Here is a 27070-nt window from a genome sequence, read left to right on the forward strand (position 1 = left end):
GTCTTTTGTAGACAAGGCGTTCAAGAAGTTTGGAGACATATGGGAGAAGGGAGATAGGACGGTAGTTAGAGGGTAGGGAGGGGTCCAGTGAGGGTTTCTTTAGGATAGGGAGAATTATGGCATGTTTAAAAGCTGAGGGGTATAGTTTATAAACAAAACTACTTTATATGTGGGTCAAAAAGCATATAGTAATGAGTGAGAAAAGTGCAGCATCTTAATAAAGTGACACATTTTACAGAAACATCGGCTTCATCAGATTATTTTACAGAGTGGATGATGTACAAAACCTAATGTTTCTGTGAAAGGAATCACTTTTAGGAAGTTGCAGCTATTCACATCCAAATTCCTCAACCTTTCTAATCAACATACCAAGAACCCACCTTTTAAAAATGTTGTACACTATGTTTTGGTTTTTTTTAATAATACACTTTGCTCCATCCACTGGACCACACACACAATGCATTAGGCTGCCTCTGCCTTTGTCCCACTTTCAAATGTTGGGATATTGGGTGTGATATTGTCTGGAATGTTGAGGTATTAGTGTAACACTTCCAGGTATTTATTATATGTCAGAGTTCCCAGTACTCCTAACAATGCCTTTATATCCTCCATAGGGGAGCACTATCTATGCTCAGACATAATCCAGGGTCAGCACTTACCTCCTGGGCTGAGATAGGTCCGAAGACTCTGTCCATAACCATACACAGGTTGGTGTGCATCCCATGTAATGTATTATTATTATTACCCAGTATTTATATAGCGCCATCATATTACGCAGCGTTGTACAAAGTCCATAGTCATGTCACTAACTGTCCCTCAAAGGAGCTCACAATCTAATGTCCCTACCATAGTCATATATCATTAATGTAGTCTAAGGTCAATTTTATTTAGGGAGAAGCCAAATAACCTTACTGCAAGCTTTTGGGATGCGGGAGGAAACCAGAGTACCCGGAGGAAACCCATGTATACACGGGCAGAATCTGCAAACTCCATGCAGATAATGTCCTGGCTGGGAATCGAACCTGTAATTATAGTTTTGTAATCTCATATTGTATGGTGATTTTTTTTAATTGGCTTTAATAATGTTTGTGTTATAGAGTTATATATTTGGCAGTTATAATATGGTATAGTATAAGTAGATCTACATACGTAGTAGATCTACATAGAAATTTATAAATCCTGATCTCCAGGCAAAAGTCTCACCCCACTCTAACTAAAGGCTTGCATGAAATAAAAGAAGAAGAAAGGCAGTCACAGGTGGGTAACATGGAGTTTAATTCTGCTTTTAGAAAAACAAAAATGGCTGAATAGGTTAGAGTAGGGGTGTCAAATGAATGAATCCTAAATGAACTGCAGCTGGCACGCCTCTCCATTGAAATAGCACCACTACTACAATTCCCGGCACCAATTCACGTCTATAGACCAGCAGGCTCTCTGGCTATGCGTGGCGCAGCACTGAACTGTTTTATAGACACAAGTAATGCCAGGAATTTTAGTAGAGGTAGTAGAGGGAGGTTCAGCGGTGGGCCACTCATAAGATTTAGTTCCACATTGGCCGCGTCTTGGATTTCCAGCACTCCCCCTCAGTGTACTTTTCCTTCCTAGCCCAAGGCATGGACTTGAATGGTTGGATTTTCATAGAAGAAAATTGTTATTAACTGAGATCACAATTTGCGTGGGCTAACCAAAAATTGGACAAGTTTGGAAAAACGTTTGGTCTGATGACCACGTCTGATTTACCGTATGAATGGTCTTGTACAATTCTGTATTTTGAAGAATGTTCAAAGACATTTGAACATACTGGTGATTGTCTATTACGACAATGTTACCGCCTTTATTGGCTGGTTTGATAGTAATGAGTTTATTATTGTGTAGGTTTCTGAGTGCATGTTGTGTTTAGAAATATTTGGTGGTTGATGTGGGGATCTGGGATCAAGTTCCAGGATCTCCTTGGTGATGAAGTTTACAAACATTTGCAGATGGGTGTTGTAGGTTAGTGAGGGGAAAAAAGTAGATTTAATATGTTTGGTTGGTAAAGTTGAAGTATATCGAGGTTCAATAGATGTAGGGGTTGGGTTAGGAGAATCTAGTTGTGGATTACTTTCTAAGTAAAGTGCCTTTAGAACTTTCAGGGTTTAAATTGTGTTAAATCCAAGGGATCATTGGGTTTATTGGATTTATGAGACATTAGTTTTAGAGTTGGGTTCCTGGCAAAAAAATGGATATCCTTCACTGATTCAAATTTGTTTAATTGGCTTGATGGGCAGAAGGATAGTCCTAATTTGAGGACCTAAATTTGGTTTTGTGGGGGGAGTTTTGAGAAATAATCCAGGATTGAACCTTTCAGCTGTTTTGAAGAGGGAATCAGTTGGATCCTAAAAAAAGAGTCCTGTGTTCTGGTTTTTGGAATAGTGCCTATGAGTGATGCGGGTTGTAAGGTTGAAAGGGATGGTATGGGTAATGGTGTAAATTCGGGTGAATTTCCTGCCGAAGGTGTGGCATATGGTGGTGTCTGTGTAATTAAAAAGGGTGCTGTTGATTGAGTCTTGTGGTGTTGGAACAATTGAGGGGACTGTGTCTAATGTATCCACGGATAGAGAAATTTGAGTGAGAATGGATGATTTGGAAGAAGAGGGGGAGGCAGTAGTAATTGGTTTGAAAATTCCCCCACCTTCTAGATTGTAAGCTCTTCGGGGCAGGGTCCTCTCCTCCTGTATCACTGTCTGTATTAGTCTGTCATTTGCAATCCCTATTTAATGTACAGCGATGCATAATATGTTGGCGCTATATAAATCCTGTTTATTAATAATAATAATAAATAATAAAATGGTTCACGTTCCAGATCGTGTATTGACTGATCACTGAGGTCACTCTTGTAACGCTTTTTGCCTTTTGCTACGTTAATGTTTGTGCTTGTGGGGGGGTCAGGAACCCTGAGGGTCTATTGAGGTGAAGTCCACTGTGGTGGTAGAGGGTTGTGCAGTGGTAGGTTGTGAGTAAAGTCCGCTAGTAAAGGTTTTGTCCCAATTATATGGTTTTTTGCAAATAAAGGACCACTTGTCTTTTTGGATTTTTTTTGTCTTTTCTATTGTAAATATCAATACTATATATTTCAATGTGTTGCTTGAGAAGGTTTTATTTGTCTGAAAATTCCTTGGATTCAATCAGAGGTGAATTTTGAGAGTGAGTGTCCGATATTTCTTGTTCAATGATTTGTAGTTCCTTTTTGTAGTAAGTAATCAATAGTTCCAATACTTTATTGGAACGTTTAGTAAAAGTGTTTTCCCATTCGCTACAGATCCATTCCAGGTGGTGTACACTTGGGAAAATCTGGATGCGTAGACCTGATGGGTTGATGTTGTCCACTATATATTTTTCAAAAAATCCTATACGCCAATGTACTAGGGATTTATTTTCCAAGATAAATTTGAATTTATAAATAAGTGGGTTATTCTTGGTACTATTGGGTTGGGCTAAGTTTTCTTTTTAGGACAGGAATTCATCCCATAATAACCATACCTACTTACTACTACTAGATCCCTACCCATTTTCGCTGGGACCCATACCAGCCTGCTACAGTACTTACTATCCTGCTGCTTGGGAGGCAATATTCATACATTACTTAAAATTAGTCTAGGGTCTTTTCCTTCCTGACCTCTTCAGAAAAGCATATTGAACCACATACCAAGACCATGTAAGTCAATGTATACATATTTTTGCATTTGATACCAAGCTTTACTCTTTATGTATCCAATATATTATGTTTATGATATACTGTAAGCAAACATATACTTGAATATTTGATATAGTATATTTATGATATATAGTAAGACAATATATACTTGAATATTCACTTGCCCAGCTGCTACTTGAATCACACCGTTGATATATTTGTATTTACCTTCACATTTATTATGATAACCCCAACAAATGACACATATAGATTTATCTGAATGTAATAACCACGCCTTAAACATTCATTGATATACTGCTACCCCTGAAGAAGCCAAAGAGGGCGAAACGCGTCGGGTACAACGGTCAACATGAACAATATTTGCTATCGGAAGTCATCAATACTTATGGTGATCTATGTGCATAACTTGTTAGATGTCGCATGTAGAGTGCCTTTCAGGGCCAAAGTGACACTGTATGGACCACAAAAATTTATTGGGGTCTTTTTGAACTGATATGTTCTGTATTGTTATCTATGAACAATTACCATTGAATGCAATATATTTATTGTGCCAAAAACCCTGCTTTCTCTTGTTCCTTATTATAATATAGATCTGTCCTGGCAACGAGCGCTGTATACACACCAGATTCTTTTCCAATACCAGCCCTGAGGCGATTATGGGATGAGAATCATCTGACGTGTGTACGTAGCCTAAGAGTTACATCACTTAGGTTCTCTGGTTCTTCAGTCCGTGTTGGATGAGTAGTAAGGGTGTCTCAGTATTTACTTTGAGGACTATAATGGGAAGCTATTATATCTCAACATACTGATTTCCTGCCAAACAATCCTACAAGACAATTATTTTTTTTTCTAATTGGTTACTATCATTCTCTTCCAGTGGCCAGAAGTTTTTCACAAAACGTTATCCTGGAGGCCTATTCACAAAGCTGGATACAAGGGAAAATATTTTACAACTCCCATTGAACTGAGCAGAAAATAAAAGGGTCACAAAGCTGGAAATACAATGTAGTTATCCCCATGTCCAGCTTTATGGTCCTGGGTGTTCTTAGAACATTTAAAAAAATTTAACACAAAGACAGCTTAATAAATGTCAAGGATTTTAATTATAGCCTTTTAGTATGTGTTCATTAAAAAGGTCATAAGGAACATCCCTTTGTATGTACTAGCAGCCAAGTTGTCACAAATCAAAACTAGTTGTGGATCGGTGTCACACAATGACTAAAATGTACCCAAGAGCACAGAAACAAAATGCTGTACTATAGGCTGGTGTGGATGGAATAGAAATTGTTACCAAGGAGGGTTTCAAAATTTGTTTCACCGATTATCTCTATTCTGTTTCAGTCACATTTGTCACCACTGCCCAAACATGTAAAAATACAACATTCTTATGGAAGATGTATAACATCTTTTAATTAGTTGTTAATTAAACTCAATGTCAAAGATGGAGCAGTAGGAACATTAAGTAGCATTATAGGAATACAAATGATTGCTTGAGACCAGCGTACTCATATTGTATACATAAAACCAACAAAATAGATATGATCTCTTTATATCTCTGTCGCATCTAACAATGGACTGTAACAGCGCCTCTCAATATGACAGACAGAGCATAAAACAGTGTCCAGTGGATTCTCTTTTAAGATACATATAGATTTCTATTCATAAATTTCCCTGCTACAATTCCAGGTTTCCAAACAAAGTGACTTATAGTGCAAACAAACTATAGGATAACAAATCTATTAGCTCATTAAACCCTCATCAGTGCTGGAAGGAAAATATAAATTCTCTCTTTCCACTGGGTTGGTTCAACTATGTTAAAAAACTTACAATAATAATAATATTAATAACAAAACAAAGGCTCTGTGCTGATCCACCAGTTATTCAAATGAATTTTATGCTGGGCTCCCAGTTGAGCAATTAGGAAAGTTGACCAGAGATGAATGCCAAGTGCTGAATGCCACTTTACAGGTGAGAAGGTTCAAGAAAATATCCCATGACAGTCCTTTGGTCGATTCTACTTGGAAAACCCACTAAGGCTGATATCGTCTCCTCGCAGTAAGCTGTCCCCAGAAACAAGAGGAGAGGGGTTTTCTGGGCTCTGGAGGGAGAGGAAGTCTGAGATGTCTATAGATGACGGCGTCCAGGGCTGTAAGTCTGTGGGGTTTAGTAAGTGTCCACTGCTACCTTCGCAGGTTGATGAGGGCGTTACTACAGTGTCAGGAGGGGGAGGCTCAGTGTGTGGTTTGGAGACAGGGTCAGGCGCTCAAGAACATTTTTTGGCCTTGGTGGAAGGGTCTTTTACCGAATCTCTACAGGCACACTGACACTGGCAAGACTCCTCTTGTTTTATAATGATGACAGGAAGGCTCAAGCCAATCTGCTGAACAGAATTGCCTGGAAGTAGAAATATATATATATAATGTTAAAAAATAAGGCTATTTGAAAGACATTTTTAGTATTTTTACTATAAATTTTGTAGGAAAAAAAAACCTTGTGAGGTTTTAACACAGAAGAGTGGTAACTGATGTGCTTTGAAAGATAACATTTTTAAATGGTACCACATGAAAGCAAATATAAGAGGAATAGAAGAGGGGAAATAAAACATTGTTGCTTAGTACCACAATGAATAAGCCATGGGAATAAAGTAATATAAAATGGTGGAACCATTTCCTACTATAGCATATAAACAGCTGGTATAACAGCAAAATAGTAACAGGCTAGTCAGGGTTTTTACTGAGCGCTGGTTTGGTTCGATTATACCCAACACGGTGTCTTAGTGTTTAGTGTAGTAAAATAAAACAATCATCATAAAACAACATACCCCCTGTCCCTGTCAGTGGGACCGTTGTAGTGAAGAATACCTTCTCCACCTTTGGAGCTTGTTGCTGTAAACAAAGAAAATTCATCTTTATTAACAATGAAAAAACAGCTGGACAATATTTTATAGGAAAGGAAATTCTGGTATAGTATAAAGAAGTGATACACCTTTCTTCTGAAATCTTGACTGTGGCTCTTCTTATTGATGACTTATTCATTCCTATGGTGTGCTGGGAACATGGTTTACTCACAGGAATTAATGTGGCTGTGGTGATCATGCGAACCAAGAAGAGGGAACTATTTACAAGAAAAGCTGTGCCGCACCAAGCAGGCCGAACACTAAAGATTGTTGGACTGGGTCAGAAGAATGTAGGTATTTAACAGATAAAAACTGCACCCAGGAGATGGGGGAATTAATTACTTAATGTGAACCAGTCCTCAAAATGTGTAAAGAATTCAGTTTAGGAACAAAGAAGAAAATAAAAGCACTATTATAAATATCTGATCATTTTACAAAATGGTTATAAAGACAGGCAATGCACTCAATGAATTATTCTAAAAAGGTACAACCTTCAGTTACAAACAAGCCAGAAAATGTGCCATTGTTAAACAGTCATCTGGAAACTCACTTGCAATATATAAAAAAAAATAGTTGTCCAATTGGAAAGATTTTAGTGCATATACTAAAAGTTTTATATGACTATATTGATGCATATGTGTGCATCTTTAGCCATTTGAACAATTAAAGAGATGGTCGCCAGACCACTCATCTCTTTGAAAATCTTCCCAGAAGCCTCACTTGCATCAACATCCAGAGCTCTGAGACTGCTGCTGTGTGCATAAAAATAAATGTTTCAAGTAACCACTTACAAATCTTTATATGTCTGCGCTTTATTCTGCAGTTTTAAAGTTAGGGACTACAAGAATGTTCTAAGATACTTACAGACTGATCCTGATTCGGTGCAGTCCCATTTAAAATCCACTGCAGATTTTGCTCATCCATGACTATACTAGGTTGCAGCAAGGCAGTACTAGGAGTTTGTGTTATTGTTATTGCTGGATTGCTGTTCAACACAGTGTTGGCATTGGAAACTGCAGCCTGGACCAGTGTTGGTAGAACAGTATCTGGAAAGGTTCCTACAGGCAAATTAGGGCCAGCAACCACAGTCAAGCCTTCTACTAAAGATTGTGAGGTTGGTTGGGTTATAAAGTTGTCCTGGGTGGCAGAGATTTGGCCCCCATTAGGAATAGGCACTTTTAGGGGCTGGGAAATAGTACATGACACCGAGCTTGCCGGCTGTGTCCCACATCCAATGTTTCCGTGTGGCATAGAAATGGAGGTTGTGCCAGGGGTACTCTGCAACGGATCCTCTGACGCAGCTGGAGGATTCACCATGGGGACACTCAGAGGCGGTGGAAGTTCAGTTGCACCGTTTTCTGCCACGTCCAAAGCCTGGGAATCTGAAGTCCAGGTTTTTAACAACACTTCTGGAGAAGAACGATGCATAAGCGAGTACAATGTGAAAGTAGTATCATTATTGTTTATATAATAACAAAAACAACAATTGTCATTTACAAATGAACAGCTACTAAGACACAAGGAGGTTATCAGATAATTGGCCCATGAATAGGGTATGCTTAGCCTAAAACATTTTTGCTTTGAAATGCAAAATACAATTCTTTGATTATCACATTAAAACAGGATGCCGATCTAGGGGCCTATTTATCAAAAAACAGGCATTCAGATAAAAGATGATCATTTTCTCATCCCAAGTTTCAATCAGTTTTTTTTATTATGACCAAGATAGGTGATTGAATGCTGTACAATATTAAATGTAAATTGGTGATTAGAAAATCCAAGTACTTCATGTATGGCAACATGTAATGTAAATTACTCCTCTATAGCTGTGGCCACTTCCTGCTACTACATAGAAAGTGGTAAGGATCTATATAATAATAATAATAATAATAATAATTATAATAATAATTGTAGCCTATGGAATTTATCACTTGATGATCATCACTGTGATATAGCAATCTTGCTGATCACCTTCTTTAAAAAGTGAATAATAATTGCCCATTTTGTACTGATATTGCTGCAGTGGGTCCAATCATCATGCATACCAAAAGCTTTATAAAGCTTAGGAGACTTAGGAGCCACTTTCATCCAGATTTCTTCAAGATACCATACAAATACTATAGAACAATAGTGGCAAGATACTTTGAGGGTCCTAATTTACCAGTACAATATTCTCAGTACCCCAAGGAGGAAGTAGATGCAATACATTGCTAGCCAGCATTACACACACTGGGCTTAATAAACACAAATGAGTACTTCACAAGGCATACCCAAAAGAAATCACTACAGATATACAGACTGGAGATAGGAAGAACTTAGGCTGACAGCACTGCATGCTATTTAGGTACAAGAGAAGCACAACTGAAAGCCCACTGCCACACATTAGAAGTGTACTAGATTTTTAGGAAATTTTTTTAGGATTTTTTTCTGCACTTACAGCAGATTTAAAAGTGGCAAACATGAGAAAAGGTGAATGTACTGTACAATTATGCTCCATTGTTTTCATGACATACACTTTTTATGTATGCTTGACTGGTCGCTTGGTCAAAAGACAGAAAGTGTGCAGTAAGTTTAGATGTAAAACAAGCAGGGAGGAGCAGCTAAATATTACATAAATAATGATAAGTACAGCAAGCACAGACAAGTAGTGAGGATTAGAAGAGGCGTAAAACGAGGCGAGTCAGGAGTAAACAGGAAAATATAATGTGGATCAAAGGTAGCAGAAATAGATGTGGCTGAAGAGTTTGGTGACCAGGATAACACACACACGGTATACAGGACTAATATAATGCTATCACATAGCACAAAGTCACCAAGTCTTGGTTTACCTGACTGCTGGCCAATATCATTATCTTCTGTATTTTCTGGACTCTGGAACATTGAATCAAATATATTTTGATTTAACAATGTGCCCAAAGCTTGTCCAGGGCTCTGAAATGAGAAGAAAAGGATGCTAAAGTAAATCTATCCTTTAAATTTACATTTTCAATAAAAAAATGTTGCAAATGGTGGAATTAGGTTACAACACTAGGTTAGAAAACTTTCCAGATAGCACTGCCAGATGTCCAATAGGCAGAATGGCGTTTCTTTACCATGGCCTAAACAGTAATCTTGGCATCATACCACTATTCATATTTAAGGAAGAACTGGTCTGCAGAGGTTTGTGGTGACTGCAAAACACAGAAGTGTAAAGCTAGATACACACTTGCAATAATTATCGTCAGAAAACAAATGACTAACGATTATTCACAATTTTTTTTGAACGATCGTATGGTGCACAATTCTGTACATGTTGTAACAATATGATAGTTCAAATATAATCCACCAATAGTGTACACATGCTAGATACGACCGTTTGAACGATGCAGGGAGTGACATGTAAAGGAGAAAGTGTACTGCAGAGCATCCACGAACACTGAACGACCCTAAATTTCGGTCGAACCGTCGTTCATTTCCAGCGACAATCCTCGTTCGTTGTGCACTTTTTTTTGTTAACAATTAAAGGACTATCGGTTGTTAGTCCTTCGTTTCCAACGATAATTACTGCAAGTGTGTACGTAGCTTAAGCAAACCTCAACAATTACCTTTTCTTATTTACTCCCCTTGGGTTTTTTATATACACTATTGCAAGTGTTTTGTTAAATCTGTCCATTGAATGCAAAACAATCCTCATCCATCATGTCAGAAATGTATTTCTGTCCTGTGTTAGGTTAGGAAACACAATCAGCATTTTCAGTTCACACCTTGGAACTAAAAAAAGATGAACCATTATGTTGTATAGGTGTGAGAATTCGAGAGTCTGAGTAGTTTAACAAAAGAAGATCAGACAGGGCTGATATCACTCCACAAAAATGCTGTTGTCAGACTATAACAGGACTTAGTAATTAATTACATTTCCAGCAAATCAAGTATTTTGTGTAATTGGGTGAATGCCAGGATAATTTGTATGTAATGAAGATGTACTTCTTATTTTTGTTTTGCTCTGACATACACTTGGAGGCCTGGTTCAGGAGAGGCACTGTTCACAGAAAATATCATTATGTATACAGGAATGCATTGTTTCAGGAATGGTTACTTTAGGAAGATCATCACTTTCAAGGATAAAAGATGAAGATCGACAATTTTATTAGTTATCAGATTACTGACAAAATACAGATAATCGATTTCAGCATTTATTTGACTCTTTCTGATCTAACTGGAGAAATATTTTAGTTAGAAACCACATTTGATGTACAAGTCTCTTAGGTCCTTTTCCCACTAATGCACTGAAAACCACGAGCTTTATCTTGTTTTTTAGAGTGCTCCTGGGGCAGTGAATGATATCCTTCCAAGCTTGCATTTCTCTGTTTTCCATGGAGAACAATTACAAAACGCTGCATTCAGCAAAAGATTCACTCACAGATACTTACTGCATTGACATTTTCCCGCAGATCAGATTCAGTTGATAAAATGCTTAAATCACTTAGACAAAGCCATTGGTTTGAATCCTGGAAAACAACCCATAATATTTTGTGAATGATCATGATTGATTGTAACATAAACATCGGTTTGGATCGCAATGTGACAAAATATATTTCTGTCAGTTCTGTCAGAATATCAATTGAAAAAAGAATTGTTTTGATCAATGTAAAGTTTTCATCCTATCAATTGTCTGAGACTGCAAAGATTGCACATTTTATGGATAACTTGTAAAACTTGTAACTGGTGTAATTCTGAAGCTACTGAAAAAGGTGAAGCAGCTCAGATTTTCTCAACTCAGTCTCAGAGGCTGAGCTTTGTAAAACACAATATCTACACCACAGTGATTTATTGGCTGGAACTCTTGCTTTACAGCACTAGGGTGCCAGAATCTTATCCAGCACACTATTTTGCAGGGAGTCTGTATGGTACCTTCCAGTGCTTATGTGGGTCTCTTCCAGGTATGGCTTTCATTGTTAATATCCCAAAAATTGGACTTAGACTTTAGTACACTAGGACTATAGTAAATATATACGATTTATAGACCTTCCACTTTACATGGTTATTTCTGCATTCAGCCTGTAAAAAAAAAATGACTAGTCCCATCATTACCATAGAGGCATGAACCAGACCAGTGATCTACTAATAAAAATAGTTGGTGTAAAACTTCAAGCTGATTCTATTTCCTTCTTCTAAGGAATACTGTGTTGTTGTCTCGATCACTAGGGATTCCAATATTTACATTAATAGTATTTAAACCATTAATGAATTTCTCTTGTGTGTGTAACCCTTCATAAAGGTACACTGTATGCAGCCTCAGGATTCCTCAGAATTCTAAAACTATTCTGGTATGCTGCAGAGAAAGAGTGTTATTAGGCTATGTATGTAAGAAAACAAAAACCTGATGACCGACCATTAAATAAATGGCAACCAAAAGTGTGTGCACATAATTGCCACAACTTTTAGTATCTCCTGTTGTGCTGAAGGCTATTAGGGAATATTCTGACAGCACCAGGCAGTGTCAAGAAATGGTCTGTCCGCCATGCCCCCCAAATGCTTACTTGGTGTCACCGGCCTGTAGGAATGAGCAGAAGGTAGACAAACTATTAGAAAGGCCTAGCATTTGGGTGAAACAGGAGGTAGTGAATGCTGCCACAAGCATGTGCAACACTTTATACAGAATACCAGTAGAAGGCAAAAAAATCTAGGCCTGGAACTGGTGGGTTGTGAGCTTTACAAAGACCATAACACAAGTAGTGGTTTAGAGACGATTCCTATTTTTACTGCTGTCTTTCCCCTTCACCTTAAAGTATTTTAATAATGGTTTGACTTTAAACAAAACTTGTTTAGAAAACAATGTTACAGTATTTTATTAGGATTAGGTAAAAGACCATACTCATATATGCATGTCATTTTACCAATGCAATGTATATTAATGAAAGTTTGTCAATGCTAAATGTAAAGTTTGTTCGATCACACACCTCGTGACCTGGGAATGCATCTTCTAAATTAGTTAGGTCATGCCCCTTCATGTGACTCTTCAGGCTGTACTGAGTGCTGAAAGTCTTTTCACATCCATCACTGGTGCAGAGAAACGGCCTTTCCCCTGTCACAGAATAAGCAAATACTTCAGTCGTTATTTGTTTCTCTTACAGTATTATCGTGAAAGATTCTAGTACAGACTAGAAAGAAGGTAAAGTACAGACTTACCAGTATGCTTCCTAGCATGTGTTTTGAGGTGACGGCTGGCAGCAAATGCTTCCCCACAACCATCGTGATCACACCTGATAGGAAGAACAACACATCTCAACTCTACCAGCAAATAATAAAAAACTCACAGCATTTATGACACAACTTATTTTAGAACTAATTCACATTATATATCTGAAAACTGTCAGCAACACCTATTATACTTCCTATATTTTATAAAAGTCGCACAACATGAAATTCACACCAGTCCCTGATAGTCCTAGAATAAAATGGCCCCATATCCCTTTAGTACCAGCAGTCCCAGGTTGGGTGTTAGGTGGTCTAAAACAAAATACCACACAGTTCTATACAAACTTTGTACCATACAACTTTACATCATGTAGTCTATTTTTTATAGAATGGTCAGGGTTTATAAAGTTTATACATTCTTAGATGTTGTTCTGCCCTGCACTGGGTTATGGGTTAGTGAAAGAAACAACAACACACACAAGTAGCTTTAGGGCTGTGTTTTTTCTATTTGAAGAGGCCTCCATTTATCTGACAAAGGATTTGCACAGCAAGTCTTGTGATCCATTCCTTCCCTACCGGGCATTACCAGGTCATTAACCTTCACTTTCACAGATGAAGACAAAATCTCAGATTTCTGGCTGGGCAATAAAGGAGAACACAATGTCAGCAGCTCTGTTTCTTCTGTTTGCTGGCCGTAACATGCGCAAAGCAGAGGAGCCTCCCTCTCTACACTTTAAGAATGCTGATGTACAGATGATTGGAGGCTGATATCAATACAAACTCAGGTATTTCATCTAGCTGTAACTAAAAATACAAAATACTAAGCAAATCAGGAACTGTGTTTATTGGTGTTTTTAATATCCTTACTCTTCGCACTTTCCAAGCCTCTGTACCAGATCTCACAAACAACAAACGTGGACTTCTGCGGTCAGCAGGATAGCCAAGGCAATGACTATTTTATGAAATCTGCAATGGCACGGCGTAAAATGGCTGCCATTTTTTCAGTAGTGAAGACTCACCTGAAAGGTTTCTCTCTGGTGTGAGTTCGAATGTGTTTCCGTAAGTCACTGTGTGTTGTGAAATATTTGCTGCAACCTTCTGTAACACAATTAAATGTCTCACCGGTATGAAGCCTTTTATGAGCTCTTAATCTGCAGAAATAATAAGTATGACAGTTTTAACATGGACGCCACTTTAAAACTTCCTATGGAAAATAACAATTTGTTATTTGCACTACAGATACCCTGTCTGCATGATTTCCTGTTACAGTCTGAGTGAAGTCCCATTTAGAGAATGGGTAAACCCTGCATACATAAAAAATACTGGGAGAACTACCCAACTAAATAAAAATGGGAGATCTACCTAAGTCCCCTGCTAGTCTGAGTTTTTTTAGGGAAGAGAAGCAAGATATGAGTTTGGGATAAATTTTTTTTAGCCAGAATGCTCCTTTTTTGCCTCCAATTTGTTTTCACCTTTGTTAGAGAGCCAGTTCTCTGACTTCTAAGCTTGGCCATACGGAACTGAATTCCACACCCAAAGAGAAAACTTTAGTGTCCAATATGCTACTTTTAACCCTAGAAGTTACAGATGTGAAGTCTATAAATGATGCTAATAAAGATAACAGCAGTCAACTTAGACAGGAAGTGTAAAAGAGTATCTAAACCCAAAAACAAAAATGTAAGTAGATCTCTCTAGACCTTTCAATACTAAGGTTTTACATCATAAAAATAATTTTAGCATGTCTTACAATTAAGCCAATACAACCTTAGATGAACAAGAATACATGGCACATTACACTGTGTCATTATTTATATAACAAAGACTAAGACACAAGCAGTGTGTAAAAAACACAAGTACATCCTTTGCTACCTCCATAGGAATTAGGGGGGTGAGATGCAGCCAAGAGCTGGTAATCAAACACATGATTAACTGATCATCAGCAAATGTGAGCATTGATGCCCATCACTGGTGGGCAAAACGTCATTTCAAAACTACCTGAATTCTATCATTCCCTGGTGAGAAGGATTATTAACAAGTGGAAAAAAATCAAGGCAACTGTCAATCCAGGAATGAAAGCCCAGACCTCAACATGGTCCAAATGCTGTGTGTGGGACCTTAAGGGGCCGGTGGATAAACAAACATCCTCAAACCTCAATCAACTGAAGCAATTTTGTATAGAAGAGTAGGCTAAAAATCTTCCACAATGATCTGAGAGACTGACAAAATTCTGCAAACCTTGAATAATGGTTTTTACAGTACAAAAACACCACACAACATGAAATAAAAATAAAAGTACATTTTTAATTTTTTACTTTATTTTAAGATTACATTGTTGTCTATTTCATTATTTTTTTAAAATATTATTTATAATTATGTATTATATTATAATTTATGATTATAATATAATAAATAAATATAATTATCATAACCGGGAGTTAATCCTAAGAATTACAGGCCCACAATATAAATAAAAATTTCTATGCAAAAAAAAAAAAATAGGATCACTTTTTGCATCAAAAAACTGACAGAATTAGAACGCTAGGGGGGTTAAGGGAAGTAATACGGGTCAGTATTTATATGGACACATTTCACACCAGACCAAAAGATACTTTCTGTACTGCAATATATTACACTTCAAAATGGTAACGTTTACTTTGGACTGCTTTGTACAAAGTAATAATTCAGCATTGAGAACATGTAACAAGTGTGTCCTGGCAGTTAAAATCTATGTGAGATAATAAAGTAATGCGATTAGTGGTAAACGTATAGGCCAGGATAGCCCTAAACCACACAATAGTAAAGGTTCCTTACCTGTAAAGAGTGTTAAAAGCTTTTTCACAACCCTGCACATCACATTCAAATGGCTTTTCTTTAGTGTGCACACGTACATGGATTTTCAGACTATAAGACGTAAGAAAAGCTTTTCCACACCCTTCTTGATTGCAGACAAACGTGTATTCCCCTCGGTGTGTTTTCTGGTGTGTGCGCAGATTTCCAGCAGTACTATACGTTCGTAGGCAGCCTTCAAAGGTACATTGGTACCGCTTTACCTGTAATTCAACAACACAAGTTAGCGGCCTCACAAGTCTAAGCAAATGACTTCTAGCCGAAAAAATAAATCATACATAGACAATTTATCTAAAAACAATGTACACAGAAAAGTTACTTCATACTGATTTGTAAAATCTTCCCCAAGCTGAAAGTAATCAGAAGCCCCCTACCAACATGCATCACCCCAGCATCAGCGGCCATTCCTTGTCTTGGACCAGTGACAACACTGGTTTATGTCTGGGAAACATGTAACAAACTGACAACCCAAGAGTAAAACTGGGAGATAGTTGTCATCTCATTACAGAAAGTACAAGGACCAAGAACTTTATGGGAGGATAACAAGCTAGATAATACAAAAAAGTGATGCTTTCATATTTATTAGGATGTGTGTGTTTGAGATTATGGGCACTTGTTTTCAATTTGGTTTCGAGATGCTTCCAAATTTCAAAGGCCAATCAAAAACACTGAATGTTCACAAACACTTAGAAGTTGAAAACCAGAACAGCTTAATACCTCCATTGATAAAGGTCTTTTTAAACTCACATATATATATATATATATATATATATATATATATTTTAGAAGGAGGCAAAATAACAAAAAATTGGTAACATTATACATCTACACCTCTGGTTCTAAGAAATGGTATCACATTGTGCTATATCACCTGCTTCCTGTAATTTTATGGTAGATCTGATAAACCACTGGTCCTGAGCAGGAATTATTTTCTATTCATTTATTTTACATCACTTATAATCATCTTACACAAAAACCTTTCATCAAAATCTAGAATACATTTGTTTATTCAAAATTTCTGACAGTCATTCTCAGCTCAGAAGTCTCAAATGTTGCTGGTGTCGTAAAATTCATATGACGGTTTCATTTCCCTTGTGGACCAGATTAATATTTTGACATTTCTGCTACAGACCTATTTATTCAATATTAACTATGCCATTAACTAATACAGGCAGTCCCCAGGTAACATATGAGATAGGGACTGTAGGTTTGTTAGTTGAATTTGTATGTAAGTCGGAACATGTACATTATTTTAATAAATGCAATTAGGACAAATGTTTGTTTCAACATAATATTACGCAGTCTGGTGTGAGTTACTGTATAAAAGCCTCGCTGTGAGGTAATCACAAAAAAAAAAAAAATATTGTAAAGCCTAGACATTCATTACCTTCTGGAGCAAGCTGTGCTTTGATATGCAAAAAGAAACAACTGTGGAGTTTGTCTTGGTCATTAAAGAGCTACATGAGGCTGCAAGACAGATAAAGACTTCTGCAAATCATGCAAACCACCCCTCTCCCCTATCAAGCCCCATCCTGCACAGGAGCGAGCAGGGAAGCCCCAATTGTATCTAGGAGTCATCCCGCATGTTGGATGTCCTAATTCGGGGGCTACCTGTACATATATTTCATATATATGTATTTGTAAACATTCAGGATTTATTCTTAGGTATACTTTTCTAAGAGGTACATACATATCTTGCTGAGGTCTAAAATAGAGAAAACAAAGATTATCACTTTTGTCCTCCCTTCCCTTTCCATAGTTTCCCCAATCTTCTGATCCCATTTTATTTCTTTCTCATAACAGATTGCCTCTTTCAATAGCATATTCATTCTCTACTATTCAAATTATGTCAATCATGTCGTCTCAACAAGATAGAGAGATAATTACTGCTGGGTTTCACAGGATTATGTACTATTAAAAAGGAGGTCACCAAAATATCAATAAAGTTGGCAAACCTCGTTGGTTGGCTTCATTTGTATTAAAGTTCACATTTGTTGAGCCTTGAAGAATGAAAGAACTGAAATCCAATGAATTGGGCCAGGGTCAGTTCTGCTGGGGAGGAAAGGTGAGATAATGGATGTCCATAAGGCAAGAAACAGGCTTTGAATTGCTGCAACTTCTAATTTGCACTGTGATAAGCACACTGTGTTGTACTAAAGCTACGTACACACGGCAAATTTTTCTCGCCCGATAATCGGTATCGGCCAATTATCGGGCGAAAATCTGCCGTGTGTACAGTCGGTCGTCGTCCATGGTCCGACGACCGTCCTGGCGGATCCATGGACGATGGACGACGACCGATCGTAATGAAAGGGAAGGGGAGAGCGCGCAGCAGGGTGCCGCTCCGTCGCTCTCCCCCTCCCCTCTCCATAGAGCATGAACGGTGCTGTATGTACAGCATCGTTCATGCATTGTGCAGTCTTTTCTCGTTGGAAAGGATCGTGAAAGATCCTTTCCAACGAGAAAAATTGCAGGTGTGTACGCAGCTTAAGTTTACACACAGTCAGGTTTTATTTTATAAGACTTTGTGTCCTGTTGCTTTCACCTCAATTCTTAGACAGAAGCGAGAGGAAATTTCTAGGTATTCGTCAGCTCACTGGAATGGTGTCCCTGACCTTTTGTTCTGCTGTAAACTTTTGATTTTTACTGAGTTTGCATTCTCACCGACAATGATGTTAAGGATACCAATCTACCTAGCAGTTTAAGTTTGTAAAATACAAGACGACACAAAAAAGGACCCACCAGAACAACATGCTTCTGTCTACTACTTGTATCACATAATCATACAGCCACTTTACATGTATTTTGAAAGTCTTATAGCAATGGGAGATGTAACAGATCAAAGCAATCACTCTGAACCTTATGTAGTTATCTGTGTTCAGAATGTTTGTCAAAGTAAAACTGTGTAGCTTATCATTAATGAGCCAGCCTCCCCCTGGTTGTGTAAGAGTGGAAAAAATATTGCAGTCACGCATACAAAATGTTCAAGAGAAAAAAATAGCTTTTTAATAAACAGACAATGCTGGAGGGCTAAAAAATGAGCTCTACTATTCATACAACTCCACCAGATACACAAGTTCAACAAAGACAAATGAACACTATGTGGTCAGTAAAGACTTAGGAGGTGGAGATGGCAAAGAGTGCAACAAATCATCAACCACACAGTGTGCATACACGGTGACAAAGGTATAAAAAGTGACCCTGTCAGCACACGTGGACTTGTGGGAAAATTGACATTCCTGTAATACAAGGGACTGTACTTGTACAAAAGCCTCTTGGCTACTCCCCAGCCACTGTATGTATTCCAAATGTCCAGGTGCATGGAATACCTGCTTTCCTCCTGCTAGTTCTACCAGTAGTTTGTAGTCCATGACATAGGAGCCATTGGGAGGAAGCATTGTGGGTGGTAGGGGAAACAGGTATTACACCACATGGGGCACATGGGGCAGTCGGCTAACTAATTTATAACAAACAAGCGGCTATAAAATGTCCCCTTTACTTTCTATCTTAAAGCAGGGCTAAACCTGGCAAAGTCATCTGTCCAAGTTCCCGCCACCTTCCTTCTGTACTTCAGCTTCTGTATGATCTTTGGTCATCCTTATTGGCTGTGCCGGGATGACATAATGATACGCCATACCAATAACCATGTTGGTTAATTTGGAGAGCATTTCAAACTTTACTGATAAACAATACCACAACCATTGAACATTAATCTTTTTTACAGGTTCCTGCACTATGGATAAAAAAGATAAATGATGGGAAAACAAACATTTATTTGTGCAGCGTTTCATCCACCCACTGCAATGGTCAATTTGTCCTGATGATAAATAAGGAGATAACCTCACATTCCTCAGCAGCCTGCACAGAAATGTGGGTGGCGTGTTGGCATCCCTCTCCTGTACGTGGCACCACTGGCTGATTTTGCATTGTACAGAACAAAGAGCTACAAACAGCCAGACAAAAAACCACTGAAGATGAAACAAGGAATAGGGCAAGCTTATCTCCTTATTTATTATCACCAGGCAAATAGAGCATTTATCTCTTGTAGTATGGAGAGGACCCCTTAGTAAGGTTAAAGGTTTATTTTGCCTGGAGTTATACTTTTCAACATCTTGCAGCAGGAGCCAGGGTAAAACTTTCCTAAATATCTGGAAATCCATATAACACGGCTGTTTGCCGCATTTTTTAGGGAGTTAACGTGTAGATTTTCTTTTATATAAATCAGGAGTCGGGAAGAGTCTTAACCATTGTTTCTGCTTCCAGGTCATAAATCGATGTACATATTTGACAAAGCTCAGTGCAGTGCTGAACTGAATGATCTTCCATATGAATTTCGTTATATCATTCCAGATTAGGCACTGAAGATCCCAAACCTGGGCAAAGGACCAAGTCAAGATGCCAGCATTGCCAAAGGAGGTAAGTTCACCTCAACCGTATTGTCATTTCAATGTTTGTAAATCTGCTGCTTTTCATACACCTGGTCGTCCTACTGTGAGGATCTTTATTAGGGCACCTCTTGTGGTAGTGACAACGCTCTGTCCCTGAATTGTGCCTATATGTTTTCTATATGTTCAACAGGGTTTCTGATGAAGACTACAAGTTGTCATTTAAACCACAGAATGAAGCATAGTCTACCACCAGCAAACCAATTGTGTGAAATGAACAACTACCATTGCTAAAGTGGCTGCATGAAGCTACATATTATTACCATTCAGATACAACAAAGGATTAAAAATGCAGTTTATGCTAATATACGATACCAGCGAGAATGGGGACTCTAGAGTTTATATCTACGGTACTTCAAAAAATTTTAATTTATACAATAAACAGGGATGCTTTATATCTACCTACAATTTCACTTTACATTTGCAGGTTATAAAATGGCATTATGTAGGATACTACAATTACAATTCACATACTGGTCTACCTTTGATGATAGATCAGCCAAGCTGGATTTTGTGTCCCGCCCAACTATAGGCGCAACTATTCCTGGTATTGATAACATTCTCAATGATTACAACAGGACATAGATTTTTCTTTCTGCATACATGATACCCAGAACTGCAAATATAGTAGCAGGTATAGAAAGCAACAGGCAATCAATTTTGTGATAATTAGATTTCAACATTGCAACACCCACTTTTATGACAGGAAATTTACAGAAGAACAAACTCACTACAAATACTGGTAAATCAGTGTATGCATTGACTTTTTTTCCATTTCTGAGAGGGTAGGGCATAGCAAAGCACCTGTATCCCATTCAATAAATCTCCCTTTACATCCGGCCCTGTAGATAGAATAGGCAAAAAAAAAAGGAAACCTCATCAAAATGAGGTAAATACAGCCTGACACTGGGCTGATATTGATGTGAAAAGAAAAATGCAACTACATAGTTACACATACCTACAACAAGGAGGTAAAACTACACTAATATAGCAAATCAAGCTGAAATCTGAACTAAAGAAACATTGTTCTTCCCATAGTGTTGGTCAGATTCAGTAGCCAAATGTTTGCTGCTGCATGAGTGTTGTCACTTGACAGCCGCTCAAAGCAACCACAACCTAAACAGCCTGGAATGAGTGGTGCCCTGTGTGTAAGCTACATCACAACGCCAGGTCCTGGACCCGACACTCCTGACCAGCCTACTCAAGTTCCCCATAGGATCGTAAAGAGCCAACCTGACTTGTCCTTACTTTCCAGACAGCCCTTTCTATTTGGGTGAATAACAGGGGGGGTGGCCCATTATGCCCCCTCAGCATCTCCCTCTTCAGCATTATCTGTGCTGCCAAATAATTCACCCCGACTTACGTTTTATATAGCTGCCGGGGCAGAAGCAAAAAAGGAATGCTATAGTATAGCACCTGACAGAGTCTGCTGGCGAAAAAATCAAAGTCTTAGAGATTTTGGAAGTCTATACAAAGGAGACTTTTACAGGTTAAGACATGCATAAACCAAACATATAATCCTTTAAAAGGCTTGCTGTTGAAATGAATGGCAGGAGATTGGAGAAGGAGATCCTTAAAACCTACTCCACTTTGAGAGACAAGTTTACTAAATGTCTGCGCATTACCAGTGGTCACACAGATTTGACTAGAACCATCCTCCAGGACCAGAGACAGAAGAAGGCGGCTTTATGAAAAAAATGTCTATGGGAGAGCCATGCCCAGGGGTGAGAAGGACTGACGCCAAAGGGACAACTGTTCTACAAAATTAAATACACAGTTAGGACTTTGTGTAGTAAAGTTTGGTTGTCCTTTAAGCCCATTACAAATATTTTACAATGCAGCAGGAAATCTAAAAAAGTCAAACTTTTTCTGCTTGTTCTGCCTTACAGAAAAGTTAGTGTAAACTCAGCAGAATCTCTTTAGAAAAGGAAATCCAGCTTAAAGTGGAAGTAACACTTCTCAAATTTAACTTCTATCTTCTGCAAAATGTTGGCTTTTTTGACAAAATGCTGAGAAATACCAACAAAAACTTCTATAGATAACTAGTGAGTACATTCCAAACTTGGCTTGGGGCCATCTCACACTATAATGCCCTCCAAACATCTTCTAAATTCAGCAGTGATACTCGTGTCAGGGTTCTCCCCAGGCCCTTTTAGCTGGGCGCACCACCCGGCAGTTTTCAGCACCCACTTGGCTGTTTTTGGGTGGTTACTAAAGAGTTTGGTCACAATACAGGGGCTGCCACCCACCTACAATTTTTTCCCACCCGGCTTAAAAAAATTTCTGGGTTGAGCACTGCATGTTTACATGCTTTGCCTCAACTTCCTCCAAAAGAAAATGCAGCCCATTGCCTAACAGGCTGAACATCATGAATGGAAACACTGATCAGGAAAGAATGTTCTTTTTGTCGACTGATTGTGAACAGGAGCAGGAGGCGCAAAGCTTTAAACCTCATCAAGCAGTACAAAGTGGTGGGGGCATACCAACCAATTTTTGATTAGATTTCTGCTGAAACCAGTTTGATATGAAGCAATGCAAGGCGGTAACATGATCAATATTGCTAATTAAATATTGGTTTGCAGGATTAAACACATATCTAATAATTACTACCTAACATTACTCAAAGATTTTGATGACTTAAAAAAAATTGTGAGAATAGAAACCTGAAAAAAAACTTGTCTACGTGGCACTGAAAAAAAATCATCAAGCTAACCTTTTTTTCTAGCCATGGATAAAGTGGAAAAGGGATGAATATGTTGTCAGGGTTTTCTTGCCCCACTACAGATATTTTGGCTTTGGTTACTTTTCTGATACTACAACACTTCAATAGAAAAGACAGCTGACTGGGCATATACAGCAATGTAAATATTCAGTCATTACTGAGCAGGCAAATTACCAATTTGTTTAGCTTTAATTTACTAAACTGGAAACTTTGTCTGGATTGTCAAAGGGTTGGAGGTTAACAGAATATAAAAGCCTTTACAAAGCTAATAGCAGTGCAGAGAACAGCTACTCTTCCTAATGGCTTTAATAAAGCGTGGGTGCACATGAAACTGACGGCAAAGTTTTTTTGATAGCTTTGATATGCAATGTTTCCTAGGTTTGAAAAGGAATAATCAGCGGTGAGCACTCTGTATTGCAATTTGCTTTGAAATGCTGAATAACTAATTCATCTACAAAGTGGTGAGCACCGGAGATCCTAGTGAGCAGTGTGGATGAACGGACATGAAGCTGGAGGAAGGCAGAGACAATGATTATGCTGTGTGGTAATTGTCTACCCTCACCACACCTCTATGTTGGGGTGCAATGTAGCCCAGCCACAATCTAAAGATATCCTGAGGGGTTATGTGAATTACACCTCAATCCATCGCACTGTGCTTGGTATGCTATGAAAATGCATGTTTTATCACAACGTCCCTAGATAAATGACATGCTTCCAGTTACACCTTTTTTGTTTCAATGTGTTGTTGACTTTCCCTGCTGCTAAACTTCTACAGCAAATTTCTATGTACATCTATGCCTTTTTGTATTAGCTAAAGATAAAAGTGGATTTGATAACAGTGGAACTAAAGTTTGAAAGGTTCATGAAGGCCATGATGACCCAATCTAAAAAGCACAATTTTATCGCCACCATTCTGACACATGGACAATAACTAAAACATATTGAAAACAAATATATTTCCTTAACCATGTTTTTATCATGTTTGCCCTCCAGTGTCTTAACTTGTCCAAACTTTTTTTTTTTGGACAAGTTAAGGAAAGTCTAATGCTTTGTTGAAATGTACCTATAGTCCCTATTGTGGTGGGAAAGCTCCCCGTATATTACGCAAGTATGCCCAACATAGCGGCATGTTATAGCACACAAAGCGCCCTCCTCCACAATGACAGCTTCACACTACAGCAGCATCAACATCACTGCTTCTCACTGGACAGACATTGTTGATGTAACAAGAATTTGGCAGGGATGTACAGGGAAGAGAAAGTTCATTACTAGGATCCAGGCAATTTTTTTCTGTTTGCAAAAGAGTGTTTACATGTCTCTTCTGCATAAAACAACAACAACAAAAAAAGAAACTAACTTGGTACTGCTTTAATTTAACAGCACTTTGTGGAACCCCTAAGACAGATTTCCACTAATTTCCTAGGAAAACCTTAAAAATAAAAACTACTGTCCAACTCTTCTAAAAAGTTTGTTCAGTAATGAAATGCCAAGCATCCTTTCTAATGTAAAGATCAGGAAAAGGTGTGGGGGGGGGGGGACTATAAACCATATTTTCTATTTTTTTTTGCTGCAGGTGTTTGGTTGCAGAATGTGAGGCAGGCAGAATGTAAAAGGCAGAACAAGCATCAAAATGCAAGGTTAAAGGTTAAGGTTTTTAAGCAGAATTAAACTTATTAACTGTCGTTGGAAAGGAACGATTGATGACCGATAATCTTTAACAAAAAAAGTTCACAACGAGTGGACAATAGTGTCCACAAACGAGGAAAGTCGCTGCAAACGAACGACCGTCCCGGCGGATCTGATTGGGCGACGATCGTTCACTGTTGTGTGTACGGTCATTCAGTGATTGTGGATGGTTCTCCAGTACACGTCACTACCTACATCGTTCAAACGATTTTATATAGTTTGTGTACATTATTGGTGGATTATTTTTGAACGATTGTTTCGTTACAGCATGTACAGAATCCTGCACTATACAATCGTTCAAAATAATCGGGCACAATTGTTAACCATTCGTCAATCGTTCATTTTGCAATGACAGTTGTTGTCATCTTTTAGGAGTAGTAAAATCTGTGCAAGCTTTTTTTTCTTTTTTAAAAGGAACGCTTAAACAGCAACAGGTGTATAGTTTTCTAGTAAATATTTACCACGGGACACTAAAAATCAGTATTTATCAAACTTTATAACACTGGGGAATATGCTTCCAATAATTTTCAGGTCTTGGAGAACAATTACTTTGTGCACGGCTCACAGTATATTAGTATATGGCATCCACCTAGGCGCCCAAGTTAGATATCCATACTATGCAAAGAAGCGTCGCCCTATCCTTTGATGGCTGTATAGGGAAATTACATAAGCACACCAGATATGCATCAACCTTAATAATCTTAAAGCTCCCATACATTGCTAGATTATCACCATGACCTTAGGTCTAAATTCCATTACTATATTTTATCCAACACTTCATGTGATAGGAGGCATGCTTTCACATCACCAAGTGAATATTCATATTAGAGAATCAGGCAAATCTGTGTTCATTTTAACCCACCAATCATGAACATGGAAATAGTCCTATGATTGGACAGTGAACATCTTAACATATGTGCTGCATCCAATACCCTTTCTGTATTCATGCCCGGTCCCTAGAAAGTTAATAATCATTGGATGATAGGTAAGGGACCTGGACATATGGCCTTGTCAGGATTCCACCCACCTCTTTTTGATTGGTCTCTGGACACTCGGAGTGTAGGGTCAATGTGGCCCCTTCTATATTCCTTGGCATAGGAGTGGAGCCAGGATTAATGGTAAAATGAATCTGGTCTGGAGAAATGATGTGCTGAACGTATCCTTGTGACATGGCATCCTGTTCGGACATAAGCAAGAGTCCTTCTTCATTGGCAGCATACAGGAAAGGTAAATTACTTCCTACGTTGGCATCGTCTTCCTCCTCCTCATCGTCCTCATCTTCTGAGGGCTGCTGGTCCTGTTCTATGAGGACAGTGGTTGTATCATAGATGGTGCCCGATTCCCGCCCTCCCTTTTCCAAAAACCACTTCCTCATTTTATCATCCGGGCACAATCCGTCCTCCTCCATGGACATCAGGGCCAATTCCGGACTGTTCTCCCCCATGATCAATCCAAAAACTCAAGGGGGACGCTTGGATCTGCGAGAGGTCCACTAAAACGCTACAACATATTCCTAAACCACACAATTATAAATTAATGTGTCTAGGAAAACTTGTCAGAATGTCATAAAAAGAAACAAAAAGGAATGTTTTCACATCCAGATGTCTTCTTTTATCATAGGTAGACAATCCTCAAGTCATTAAGTTTTCCTCCACATATTAGAGGCATGGGTTGGAGAGTAATAGGAGGATTTCCTTCAGATGTCCAATAGATGATGTGTAGCTGGATGTGGGGCAGCTTTCCCCTTCTCCTTCATCAGAAACAATTCCTTCCCATCCAGCCAGGCAGGGATAGTCTGACGTGACACAGTGTGCGATACAATGACACTGATAATGGACATAGTGCTGGCTGATCCGATACTATTCGGGGCACACTACAGGCGGCACTTTGACAACAGTCCCTTGGGCAGGGAGTCCCCCTGGGCTCTCCTCATGGGAAGGGTAGGACATAAGAACTCACACACTGCCCACTCCTCACCACAGCCGCTTCATACACACTGCCGGGGAAAGGGAACGTGCAGCCAATAAACTCCACTTTCGCTTGTATCGCCGGTACAAAACACACCGCTGGCTTCTCCCTCTAATCACCGAACCTGCCACAATCTACGGCCTGGTGTCCTCAAATCATGCCCGAAAAGCGCCACTTCCTGATCCGCTTCCTTCTACTGGATACTGGGAGGTACGGGGAGCAGGAAGGGACATGCTGCTAGAGCGCGAGGCCTCAGAGAGGTCACGTGACGGAAGATCGTGGGAAGGAACGCAGCATGTGACAGGAGTCGTTTCCCTGGCAACATGATCGTGGTTGCAGTGACGTTTAGGCAGGGACATGCTAACATAGCGCCCTCTGTTGATATTTTCAGAACATAGCACCTAATTACACAATTGTGAAACAGGCTGTTGTGTAACAAGTCAACAGCAAATCCATGGGTGGTATAATCAGTGCAGGGACAAAGTTATGTAACACCTAAGGCTTAATGGCCACACCCCTGTAACCCTTTGTTTTTGGGATATGATTTAAAGTGAAACTTTCCCCCCCCAAAAAAAAAAAAAGTCACCTTTACAGGTGTAAAGCTGTCAATCCCCTTGCAATCTAGTCCTGGCTTC

The 27070-nt window shown here is 38.7% G+C and overlaps 1 protein-coding gene and 1 long non-coding RNA gene across 2 annotated transcripts; one reads left to right on the plus strand and one right to left on the minus strand.

The window, feature by feature from the left end:
• Positions 1-4778: 4778 nt before the first annotated feature.
• MTF1 (metal regulatory transcription factor 1) lies at positions 4779-26686 on the minus strand. The gene is made up of 10 exons (XM_072419518.1): positions 25495-26686; positions 15579-15817; positions 13787-13918; positions 12759-12832; positions 12530-12654; positions 11000-11077; positions 9419-9521; positions 7455-7999; positions 6516-6579; positions 4779-6088 (listed from the first exon to the last, which is right to left on the minus strand). The coding sequence occupies exons 1-10, from the start codon at positions 25909-25911 to the stop codon at positions 5958-5960; spliced, it is 1908 nt and encodes a 635-aa protein (XP_072275619.1). The 5' UTR covers positions 25912-26686; the 3' UTR covers positions 4779-5957.
• Positions 19554-20383, plus strand: LOC140336430 (uncharacterized). Its single transcript, XR_011921892.1, has 2 exons — positions 19554-20030; positions 20193-20383. It is a non-coding gene; the product is annotated as an uncharacterized lncRNA (long non-coding RNA).
• Positions 26687-27070: the final 384 nt, after the last annotated feature.

The sequence above is a fragment of the Pyxicephalus adspersus genome, chromosome 1 (genome assembly GCF_032062135.1).
Source record: "Pyxicephalus adspersus chromosome 1, UCB_Pads_2.0, whole genome shotgun sequence".
NCBI classification, from domain to species: domain Eukaryota; kingdom Metazoa; phylum Chordata; class Amphibia; order Anura; family Pyxicephalidae; genus Pyxicephalus; species Pyxicephalus adspersus.